The following is an 11,717-nucleotide window of genomic DNA, read 5'->3' as shown; positions in this document are numbered from 1 at the left end:
GTGGCCCGGCGAGCCGTCCATCCTCCATGCGGTCACTTCCTGTGGAGTTTCCCCAGCCCAGGGAGGAGGGGGAAGAGGACGAGGGGGAGGAGGGCGGTCGTCCGGGGTTAGGTTAGGGGTGGGGGGGGGGTGTTGGTCCGTTCAGGGCGGGGGATGACTCACGGCCCATCCCATCTCCCCGACGCCGCCCGCCCGCGCAGAGCTCACTCCATGGCTTAGCGGAGGAGGCGGTGGCGAGCGGGGGGAGGGGGACTCTTATTTTGTTAGGGGGACCGGGCCGAGGCCCGACTGGCCGGCCTGGCAGGGCTCGCCCGGGGCCGGGCGTCATGTCTCATGCGGCCGAGCCAGCTCGGGACGGCGTAGAGGCCAGCGCAGAGGGCCCTCGAGCCGTGTTCGTGCTGTTGGAGGAGCGCAGGCCGGCCGACTCGGCCCAGCTGCTCAGGTGCGGAGCGGCCTGGGGCCGGTAGTGCTGACTGGGATTCCTGGGGGTCCGATCGCCGGGCAGCGGGGGCCCCGGACTGGGATTGGAGGCCCTCGGCCTAGCTTGGAGGACGTCGGGGCGCCCGTCTTGGGGGGGCATCTAAGGAATCTGGCGGTGGCCTGCTTGGACTGGGGCTTAAAGGAGTCGTGGAAGTGCATTAAGGGAGGCCTGGTTCAGATTTGGGGGGCCCTTGACTGGATCTAGAGGGGCAGATTCTGTTGTGTCCGGAAACTGGTCTAGGGTAGCTGAACTTGGGAGACTGAGACTCTGATTAGAGGCTGAATTTGGGGCCCTTGAGTCAGGCGTGAGGGGGATGAATTTGAGGGAGCACTCTGTAGGTGAGGCACTGATTTTAAGGGACTTTTTCCCTTAGTGTCAGAGTCTTGAGAGACAGAGGTGCTGTCTTGGGAGCTTGGTGACTCGCAGTGGCTGGTTGCTGGAGGCTGTGTTTCGGGATAACACGGATCTGGAGGGATTTGGGGGTTTCTCAGATATGCTGCGTGGGAGCAGCCCTGTGAGTGTGTGTGAGTGAGCAAGAGAAGCAACATTCATCAAGACTTGACCAGAATAATCCCTCCACCCCTGCCCACCCACCCGGCTGGGTCAGATCCCAGGGAGAGTGGAAAAGCCCTCTTCCCACACCCCCACAGGGGCTTGAATGGGAGACAGGCAGACAGAGGCCATGGACGTGATGCTCCCTCTTAGCTCAGAGAAAAAGGCCTCGGACCTTATTTGGGGACCCAGAGGAGGGTCTTGTTTCTGCTGCCACTTGTCCTACCTAGCCTCTCAGCCCACCCTGCTCGCCCCTTCCACACACACACACGTTCTTTCTATCTACCCCCTCCAGTCTGTTTCTCAGGCCTGGAGAGAATCTCGAATCTGCCCCTAGAGCTGGAATGAGCACCAATTGCACCATCCCTGCCTGGGTGGGTCCTGTCTGGCCTCTTAACCTCACTCCCATCAGCGGGCTTGGAAGCCCTAGCCCTCTCTGTCCACACCCTGCCCACCCCAGTGTCCATCTCTGCCAACTTCTGTGCCATGGGGGTGTGAGCATGGGAGGGGGCTTTGCCTACTTTCTGCCTGGGATTGTGCTGAGCTCAGCGGCTCCCCAAGCTTCCTCTTCCCGACTTCCTGGGTGGTTTTAGGGCTCCATCGGAGGGTGAGGAAAGGAAGGAAGCCAGATCCTTGGGGAGGGGAGAGAATTCTTGTCAAGTGAAGTCACCCACAGTCTCTCAGGATTCTAAATCTTTGAGTAAATTCCAGGATGCATATCCATCCGCGTGCATGTTAATGTCCCCTACACACCGGGGTCTCGCACCCCGCATAAAGGGCTAAGCCTTTCCATATATCCATTCACCATCTCCCAGTGACTTTATGACAACCTAGATCATCACGGTAGTGGGAATAGTTGAAAGGGAGGGGTGTACATGGCTTCGTATTTTGTGTGTCCGTGGGTGTTGGTACTGGAGGCGTGTGTGTGTTTTGATCTATCCAAAAAAACAGGAGAACGCTGGGCAGGCTCCTCCAGCCAGGAAAAGAATGCTGTATAAAGCGGATCATCCACCCAAATTCTCCTTGTAAATCCAGATTGGTGGAATGAGGGGCGCCTTTGATATTTCCATTTTGTATTTGAATGTGTGTTGGCATCCCATGAACTCTAGGTGGGGAGTGGAGGAGGGGCTCATTTGCAAAGTGGTGGATCCTTCTGTAAGGTGAATCATCGACCCCAGTTCTCTTTGTGATGCGTTCACTTTGGGTTACAATGGACTGTTAAGCTGAGGGATGCCCCTACTGTGCTCTGTGTGTGGACAAACGTGGGCTCACATTCAGCTGCCGGGAAGACAGTAGGGGGTGTGGGGGCTGGGACAACTCTTGAATGCAAAGTCAGGAACCCTGCAAAGTGAATTGTCATTCCTAAATTCGTTTCTGTTTTCCTCAAACCCAGGTGGTTGTTACACGTGATTGTTAGAGCGGGGAGTTGGGATCCAGGCACTCATTATCTTGAATCTTAAGGGACTATGGATAACAAAGCGAAAGAGAGTGGGGAGGGGGGAGAAGATGTGGGAATTCATGGTGAGGGTACCCAGTGGCTGAATGTGAGGGATACACTCTGTTCCCCTCCCTCCTAGTGCCTTTTTCTCTCCCTCTCCCTCGCTCGCGCTCTCGCGCTCTCTCTCTCTCTGTCTCTCTCTCTCTCTCTGTCCCTCTCTCTCTCTCTGTCTCTCTCTCTCTCTCTCTGTCTCTCTGTCTCTCTCTCTCTCTCTCAGAGGGGCGTGAGGTCTCCACTCACTGACTACTACCCCTACCTCCCCCCACTCTCAGCCTGAACTCTTTGCTTCCGGAGTCCGGGATTGTTGCTGACATTGAATTAGAAAACATCCTTGATCCTGACAGCTTCTACGAGCTCAAAAGCCAACCCCTATCACTTCGCTCAAGGTATGTCTCCTCTGTCTGATTCCGCTCCCAATTCCTCAGGCCCCTCCGTCCCCTCTGGATGGACAGAGGCCTGCAGTGCCAGCCCAACCCATTCTCTCGCCACCATGCATTTTCCAGACAGTAAAATTAGGGGCCAGAAAGAGCGTGTCACACAGGAAAGCAGGTGGCCAGGCTACGATTCCAGTACCTTGGACGTGACCTCCCCAACACTACCTGCATGCCTATTAATACACAGATATTGCAAGTTGCCCTGAGTGCCCAGCGATAGGGCGTGATCTGCTCAAGCTCCGCCTCCAGGTGGGCGGAGCCAACCCACAACCCCTGCTCAAACCCTCCCCCACTCAACAAACTCACCCACCCCCAGCTTTTGAGGAACCCCTGCTGGTCTCCTTTCCCCAAGCTTGGAAGTCTAAATGTGCTGAGTCATCGGCCTGGGCTCTAAGAGAGGGGAGGGGACCTGGAAGAGGGGCAGGAAGAGAGGATTGTGAAATCTCTGAGATTTTCAAGACTGACTAGCTCCTGGAACTGGAGGCCCAGGCAAGGGAGGAAGAAGGGCGTGCAGTTGCCCTTATAACTTGATGTTTAACCCCGGGAGCTCAGAGAGCATCTCCAGCCCCAAATTGAGCTTAAGAGCCCTCTGTATCTGCATCTTCTGCTGCCTTTCACTGTCCTTTAAATAGGATAAACCCCCTCTCCCAGAGCCAAGCAATGGCATCTCCACTCAAATATGAACAGGCCCAAATCCAGGCTTCTTCATCAGGACTCAGGGCTAAAATTCCGCACCCCCCCCAGACCGTGACCCCTGAGAGCTGGGGCTTGGTCTGGTTCCAGTGTCTTCCCTGCCAGACCGTGACCCCTGAGAGCTGGGACTCATTCTAGTTCCAGTGTCTCCCCTATCAGACTGACCAGGCCTGGTGCCTGTGTCTGCCCCTCCACACTGGCCTCTGAAGGCAGAGAACAGGCCTGGCTCCTGTGATGACTCCATCACGCTCTGACTCCTTAGGCTCGGCATGAGACTTTTAGCTTACCTGTGGCCCCATATTTCCCATTCCACAGCCTCCCAATATCACTGCAGGCCACACCAGCCACCCCAGCTACACTCTCTGCATCATCTTCTGCAGGGGGCTCCAGGACCCCTGCCATGTCGTCCTCTTCCTCCTCGCGGGTCTTGCTGCGGCAGCAGCTAATGCGGGCCCAGGCCCAGGAGCAGGAGAGGCGTGAGCGCCGGGAACAGGCTGCAGCCTCTTCCTTCCCCAGTCCTGCACCTGCCTCTCCTGCCATCTCTGTGGTCGGCGTCTCTGCTGGGGGCCACGCATTGGGCCGCCCTCCCCCTGCTCAGGTGCCCAGGGAGGTGCTCAAGGTAAGGTCACAGCCAGAGGCCCTGGGAGGGGCCTCCTGGTGACTGAGGAGTGGTCCTGGTGGCTTTTGGGTGAGGTGCTAGGGGCTGTAAGGAAAGTCCTCAGTGCTGTTCAAATAGACTGTGCTAGTGTCCCGTTGTGTTGAGGGTTTCCAAGGGGTTCTTGTGGAGTTGTGAGGGGTTCTCGGGGGCTATAGGTTGTCTTGGCGGACCATGGAGGGTCGTGAGGGCCCCGAGCGGGCCCTGGGGTCTGGGAAGCGGCTTCGTAGGCCGAGCTTCAGGTATGTGTGGTGCAGCAGGAGTCTTCTGGCCATTGGGGTGTCTTGGGAAGCCGTGTGTAGTTCCCAGGTCTGTTAGGTGGCCACAGAGACTAGAGGAGAGTCTGGGGGACTGTAACAGGGTGCTCCAGAAACTGTAAGGGGTTCTGCCAGCCCTAGGTGGATCTTGGGGGCTGTGAGGGATTTCCGAGAAAGGGAGTTTGGGTCCTGGGGGAGACTTACCAGTAATTTGGGAGGGGTTCTCAGATTCTGGGCCCAGTTTGCCGGCCTAAGCCTAGGAACAGATGACTTCTGAGGGTCAGCCTGAGGCTCAGTCACTCCTCTGAGCCCTGTTCTACCTTGTCCCCACCCGCCCTCCTCCCCCTTATCCCACAGGTGCAAACCCATCTGGAGAACCCAACGCGCTACCACCTGCAGCAGGCGCGCCGGCAGCAAGTGAAGCAGTACCTGTCCACCACCCTTGGGCCCAAGCTGGCTTCCCAGGCCCTCACCCCACCGCCGGGGGCTGCCAGTGCCCAGCCGCTCCCTGCCCCCGAGGCTGCCCACACTGCTGGCCCCACAGGCAGTGCTCCCAACAGCCCCATGGCACTGCTCACCATCGGGTCCAGCTCAGAAAAGGAGGTAAGTGGCTGCAGACAACCCTCCCCTGCTCCCCGCCTCCAACTTCTTCTGACCCTCTTCCATATTTACCTCTTCCTCCAGATTGATGATGTCATTGATGAGATCATCAGCCTGGAGTCCAGTTACAACGATGAGATGCTCAGCTATCTGCCCGGAGGCACCGCTGGGCTGCAGCTCCCCAGCACGGTGAGGCCCTGAGATGGGAGGGGGCGCTGAAAATGAGCGCCTCCCTCTATCACTGAGACTACAGCCATGCTGGCTGTGTGTGTAAGAGACCCTCGCCCCGGATTGTAGTAAGATGGAAGGGGGGCTGTATGATGAGAATGGGGCATACCAGCGCTGGTGTTGAACCGCATGGGGAGGTGGACCTTGTAGCTTTTGATATCTATAGGGCGGGGACTTCGTGGAGATATTAGGGCATACCGAGGTGTTCGAGCCTCACTGTGGGAGGGGCCAAGAGGTAGGTCTCTTACAGCATTTTGAATGTACTGAGAGATTCAGGTCATTGGGACAAACCCCGACCATGCAGTGATGAGAACATACCAAAAGTCTCAAAACGTGGTGTGGTTGGACTTGGAAGCAAATGGAATGTACCAGACTCCTGCAGTAAACGGTGCCAAGAGGCTAGGTCCTTGTAGAGAGTGGATAAAACTTTCTAGAGCAAAGGATGTACCAGTAAATTGTAACATTCTGGTTCTGGAACCTTCCAAGAGTCCCCTAACTTGCTTTGGGACATACCAAGTGGCTGTAGCTTTGCCCCGTTCCAACATATCGAGAGGATAGAAGCATGTATAGAAATGGTACCAGGTAGATTTGGACACAGCTAGAGATTGGGGCCTTATATTAGATGGATCCAGCAGACTGGCAGGGGTTTCAGGAGATGAAAATTCATCAAGAGGTGAGACTGGTTCCTTATGGATTAGTGTGTTGATATGTTAGAGTATATCCAGCAGAGTGTGAAGGAGAGAAAAAAATCAAGGCTGACATAAAAGCAGTGTGAGTTGAATAGTTGGACAAGAAATTCTGAGAGATCAGAATGTGCGGGAAGATACTTAAGTCAGGGCCTTGGTACATGGCAGCTGGAGACCTTGTATGTAAGGTGGTGCGACGCGATCACAGCAAAAGACTGGAGATTGGGCTGGAACTCTCCAGAAGGCCAGATTTTGGATGAAATGTTGCTATGACAGTTTCCTAAGGTCTGAGAAGATTGGGTTGGAGTATTCTAAGAATGCTAAATTGGAATGTTGTGCTAGGAGGTGCTAACGGCCTGAAATATTGCATTGGAGTGGACAAAGACCGAGAAGGGTGACTTGCCAGCATCTCTTTTCAGAGCCAGCCCCCAGGTGTGGGAGAGGGGCCTCAGAGGTCACTGAGGGATTTAGGAGCTGCAGGGGCGCGATGAACAGGCCAGGCAGGCTCTAGTTCCCTGGCAAAGCAGTCTAGGTCCACTCGACCTTGTCCTCCCTGTTGAGTTGCCATGTCGAATTCCCTTGAGGGAGAAGCAAGGGTTCCCGTGCTGTGTCAGCCAATCCTTGCATTAGGGGTCCATCTTTGGAGTGTGTGGAGGGTTGGGAGCCTGGTTCTGAGAAGGAGCCAAGTGTGGGGTCTGTTTCCAACCGTCGTTTCTCTGCCCTCCCTGCCCCCAGCTGCCTGTGTCAGGGAATCTGCTTGATGTGTACAGTAGTCAGGGTGTGGCCACGCCAGCCATCACCGTCAGCAACTCCTGCCCAGCTGAGCTGCCCAACATCAAACGGGAGATCTCTGGTAAGGCCCGGGGTCGTGGCCCCGAGCATCCATCCTGTACCCCAGGCTGAGCCCACGTCTCCCAGGTCTGGAGGTGGGCCTGATTCTGGGGGAAGGGGTTTAAGCAGACAGAAATGGGGGGTATTTGCCCTCTTTTTTCCATATGGCCATGGTCCTGCTTCTACCCCTCTTCCTCTCATCTGGAGTTTAACAAATGGCCTGTCACCATGTCTTCCTAAAAAATAGTAAAGAGTGGCGCATTTTTAAAAAGTCACTTCCTCTGCCTGCACCCGCCAAAGCCTGCCTCAGCCACTGCACACGCTGCCCTCCGTCTTTCCCGTGCCCAAAGGCCCTGAGCACCCCTCCTCTTTTCCAGAGACAGAGGCCAAGGCCCTTTTGAAGGAGCGACAGAAGAAAGACAATCACAACCTCAGTGAGTGGCAGCGCGTGCCCTTGCCAACGTGTCGTGCGCCCCTGCCTTCCTTGGGGGGGGCCTCTCCCTGCAACAACCGCCCAACTCCCGTTTCTCCTCTTCCCTCTTCGGCCCATTGATGACTCTGCCACTCTTTCTTTCTCTCCTCCACCTCCAAAGTTGAGCGTCGCAGGCGATTCAACATTAACGACAGGATCAAGGAGCTGGGCACCCTCATCCCCAAGTCCAGTGACCCGTGAGTCTGAGCTGGGAGCCCAGAAGGTGGGGGGGGGTCCTGTTCCCCTAAAGTCATTCCTGAATGGGAACCACCTGGCAGTTCTGCTCCTCTGACCCTTTCCCACCCACCTTTCCTCACCCTGAGCAGGGTTGTGGCCCCTCACCACATCCTCACCTAAGATTTTAGGTGCATGATGTTATGGTCCCCGTGCCTTGTCTGGTCCCTGTAGGACACAGGCGCTTCATTCTGTGTTCGTTTAGCACTTGCTTTATTTACTCAAGAAATGTCTTGAGGGCCGGCTCCGTGGCCGAGTGGTTAAGTTCGCGCACTCCGCTGTGGCGGCCCAGGGTTCGGATCCTGGGCACAGACATGGCACCACTTGTCAGGCCACGTTGAGGCGGCGTCCCACATCCCACAACTAGAAGGACCTGCAACTAAGATATACAACTGTGTACGGGGGGGTTTGGAGAGATAAAGCAGGGAAAAAAAAAAAAAAGAAATGTCTTGAGCTTCAGCTTTGTGCCAGGTACCGTGCTAGGCCTGAGGATACCAGAGGGAACAAAACAAAAGTCCCCAAGCTCGTGGAACTGATGTTCTAGTGGAGGCAGACAGACAGCAAACAGGATAAACAAGTAAAATCCAGACGATTATGATGACTATTGTGGAGAAGACTAAAGAATGGAAGGAAGATGGCAGAATGCTGAGGAGAGTTGCAGTTTGGGGTGAGGAGGGTGGGGACAGGGCAGGCTCCACTGACAAGGAAGCATTTGAAGAAAGAGCCTAAGGAGGTGAGGCAGGAGCCATCTGGGTGTCTGGGGGAAGAGTATTCAAGGTGGAGAGCACAGCTGGGCCGGAGGCCTTGAGGTGGGAATGGTTCTCCATGTTCTTGGAGCATGGAGAAGCCAGTGTGGCTGTCGTGGGGTGAATCAGAGGGACATGGGTGAGAGGAGCAGTAAGGGATTGGGTCAGAGAGGGCTTCCTGGGTTCAGGGTGTGATGAGGCATCGCTGGAAGGTTCCAGGCAGGGGGTTTCATCTGAGCATTCCATGCCCCTGATGTACCCCCACCTCAACTTTGCGGCAGGGGGTGGGTGCTCCGTCTACCTGGTGCAATCCTCTGCTCAGCTCCTGAGACTCCATGTGCAGTGCTCCCTTCTGTCCTCCCCCTCGGGCCCCACAGGGAGATGCGCTGGAACAAGGGCACCATCCTCAAAGCCTCTGTGGATTACATCCGCAAGTTGCAGAAGGAGCAACAGCGCTCCAAAGACCTGGAGAGCCGGCAGCGATCCCTGGAGCAAGCCAACCGCAGCCTGCAGCTCCGAATTCAGGTCTGGAAGGAGGAGGCAGGGGCAGGGGTGAGGGGGGCTTCCTGCAGGCAGAGGCAGAGGAAGAACAGGCCAGGATTTCCCTTCCTGGCATACTTGGGGGATTGCCAGGCTTCCCGACTCACATGATGATGACGATAAGTAGCAAGCATAACAATAACAAGAATAATAACGTTAGCTAGTGTGCATGGCGTTGATCTTGTGCCATGCACTGACAGGAGCCTTATCTCCATTTACTAAATTAATCCTCACAACAACCCTATGGGACCATTAGTATACCCATTTTACAGATTGGGACTCTGAGGCTCATAGACGTTAAGCAACTTGCCTAAAGTTCTGCAAACTAGTGAGTGGCAGAGACTGAATTCGAACCCAGGCAGCCTGCCCTTTTAACTGTTACACTCCTCTGCCTCTGAGGGACTCTGAACCCCATCTTATCCCCCCCCCCCGACTGTTTTGCAGGAGCTAGAACTGCAGGCTCAGATCCATGGTCTGCCGGTACCTCCCACCCCAGGGCTGCTCTCCCTGGCCACAACTTCAGCCTCTGACAGCCTCAAGCCAGAGCAGCTGGACGTTGAGGAGGAGGGCAGGCCAGGCACAGCAACGTTTCATGCAGGGGGGGGACCTGCCCAGGGTGCTCCCCATCAGCAGCCCCCAGCGCCCCCCTCGGATGCCCTTCTGGACCTGCACTTTCCCAGCGACCACCTGGGGGATCTGGGGGACCCCTTCCACCTGGGGCTGGAGGACATTCTGATGGAGGAGGAGGAAGGGGTGGTGGGAGGACTGTCGGGGGGTGCCCTGTCCCCACTGCGGGCTGCCTCTGATCCCCTGCTCTCTTCGGTATCCCCCGCTGTCTCCAAGGCCAGCAGTCGCCGCAGTAGCTTCAGCATGGAGGAGGAGTCCTGATCAGGCCTCACCCCTCCCCTGGGACTTCCCCACCCAGGAAAGGAGGACAAGTCAGGATGAGGCCCCGCCTTTTCCCCTACCCTCCCATGAGACTGCCCTGCCCAGGTGTTCTGGGGGAAGAGATGTGATAAGGCCCCACCCCTGTAACCAGGCAAGGAGGAGGAGTCAGATGAGGCCCTGCCCCTTTCCCACAGGACCTGCCAGCGCAGGTACTTCAGACATGGAGAAGGCAGTGACATCAGGGCCTGTCCCATAGAGATCACAGCCTCGCCCCTGCCCCGTGGGACCCACCCTTGCCCAGGTGAAGGAAGGAGACAGGATGAGGTCGGCCCCTGTCCTCTAGGGACTGTCCTAGCCAGGTCTCTTGGGATTAGGAGGTGTCAGGATACTGCTCCAGCCCCTCTCTGGAAACCACCAGTCTAGTCCATCCTGGCGAGGAAGAGGAGTCAAAATAATGGAGGTCCCACCCTCGAGGTTTAAGCCCCGCCTCTTCCCCATGAGCCCTACCCTGCCCAGGCAGGAACAGAAGTGAGGATGAGAGCCGGCCCCTTCACCTGGGAACTTAGTCCTGGCCCTCTGGCAGTGGAGGAGCCAGGCCCTGCCCCTTCCCTATAGGAACAGCCCAGCGCAGGTGTTTTAGGTGTGGAGGAGTCAGTAAGATCAGGCCACCGAGTGGAGATACCAGCCCTTGTCCCTTAGCAACATCCCATCCCACCTGAGCATTCCACACTGCAGGGAAGAGTGGTACTTAAGCTCCCCTGCCTTCACCTGGGACCAACGGAACTTAACCTAGGAGGACTCTGAGCCGACCTTGCCCTTGGAGAAGGGGGCAGATCTTGGGGGCAGATCTTGAAATCTTGTGGATTGACATTCCAGACCTGGATCAGGAGTTAGACCCGCGCTTGGGCAGAGTCTTGCCTCCTTGCCTGAAGGGCAGTTTGGGGAGGTGATGGGGATTAGGGGGTACTGAGTCCGGGTTCCCAGAACCAGCACCCCAGTACTCTTCTTCAACGTGTAGAGGAACAGGATGAAGGAAAGGGCCTTTCTGGGGACTTCCTCAGCACAAGAAAAAGTGGAAGCCTGTCCCACCAAGGCAGAGGCTTGGAGGGAGGGTTGCAAAAGCATATGTACCCCCTCTTTTGTTTATCTGATTTTTTACTGACGCCCTACTCAGAAGCTGTCACCCCCGACCTCCAGCCTCCACCCAGTTCTCCATTTGGAGGAATCCTCCCCACTTCAGAGTTATCAAGAGGCGTTCCCCACCCATCCCCACCCCTCCTACCACATAGACTCAAGGTCATCAGCTTTGGATTGTTGGGGTCAAGCCCCAAGGAGGGTGTACTGAGAGGTCTGTAGGTTTGTGATTAAAATAATAAATGCTAGGCGTGTTTGATGCGCTTTTAACTTTGGCAAAGAGTCTCCTGTCCTTGCTTTGACTGTGCAGCAAACCTCCATGCAGGCTGGGAGGAAGAAAGGTTCTCGGAAGAAACAGATTGCAGAGGGATCGATAAAAGAATGAGAGAGGCCGGAGGAAAACAACCTGCACACGAAACCCATCCGTTCTCAGCTGCCCACCGGTGCCTCCTGACTGCTGCGAGCGCTCCACCTCATCGAGGCTGAGGGATGTTCATCAAGAAAGTATGCGGCCCCATTCCCATTTCCTCTTTGAAGAAGCCGAGGAATAGAATTTAAGTAACTGTCTGAGATGTGCAGCTAGTAAAGATGAAGAGCTGAACGGTAAAGTTAGCTGAGTGAGGGCTCTGGTTTGAAAAATGTCACTGAGGGCAGAGGAGGCAAAGAAGATTTTCTTGCAAGTTGGCGTCTGGAAGTGTATGCAGATGTCTCCCAGCAGACAGTAGAGGTACTCCAGACGGTGGAAAGCGCAAAGACAAACGCCATGAAGGCAGAGGAACAGGCAGGCA

At 56.0% G+C, this 11,717-nt stretch overlaps 1 protein-coding gene across 2 annotated transcripts; it reads left to right on the top strand.

The window, feature by feature from the left end:
- On the top strand, window positions 1-11,209 carry TFE3 (transcription factor binding to IGHM enhancer 3). 2 transcript variants are annotated; one of them, XM_014728844.3, is made up of 10 exons: window positions 1-442; window positions 2,804-2,917; window positions 4,039-4,277; window positions 4,928-5,173; window positions 5,255-5,359; window positions 6,820-6,937; window positions 7,293-7,349; window positions 7,509-7,584; window positions 8,745-8,892; window positions 9,352-11,209. In XM_014728844.3, the coding sequence occupies exons 3-10, from the start codon at window positions 4,059-4,061 to the stop codon at window positions 9,793-9,795; spliced, it is 1,413 nt and encodes a 470-aa protein (XP_014584330.1). In that variant the 5' UTR covers window positions 1-442; window positions 2,804-2,917; window positions 4,039-4,058; the 3' UTR covers window positions 9,796-11,209. The 2 variants fall into 2 exon arrangements, with proteins under 2 accessions (XP_014584330.1, XP_001494946.1); XM_001494896.6 differs by having other exon boundaries at window positions 3-442; window positions 3,974-4,277.
- The last annotated feature ends 508 nt before the right edge of the window (window positions 11,210-11,717 follow it).

This window comes from Equus caballus, chromosome X (genome assembly GCF_041296265.1).
Source record: "Equus caballus isolate H_3958 breed thoroughbred chromosome X, TB-T2T, whole genome shotgun sequence".
Classification (NCBI taxonomy): Eukaryota; Metazoa; Chordata; class Mammalia; order Perissodactyla; family Equidae; genus Equus; species Equus caballus.
Note: the sequence above shows the minus strand (reverse complement) of the source record. Positions and strands in the feature narration are given on the sequence as shown.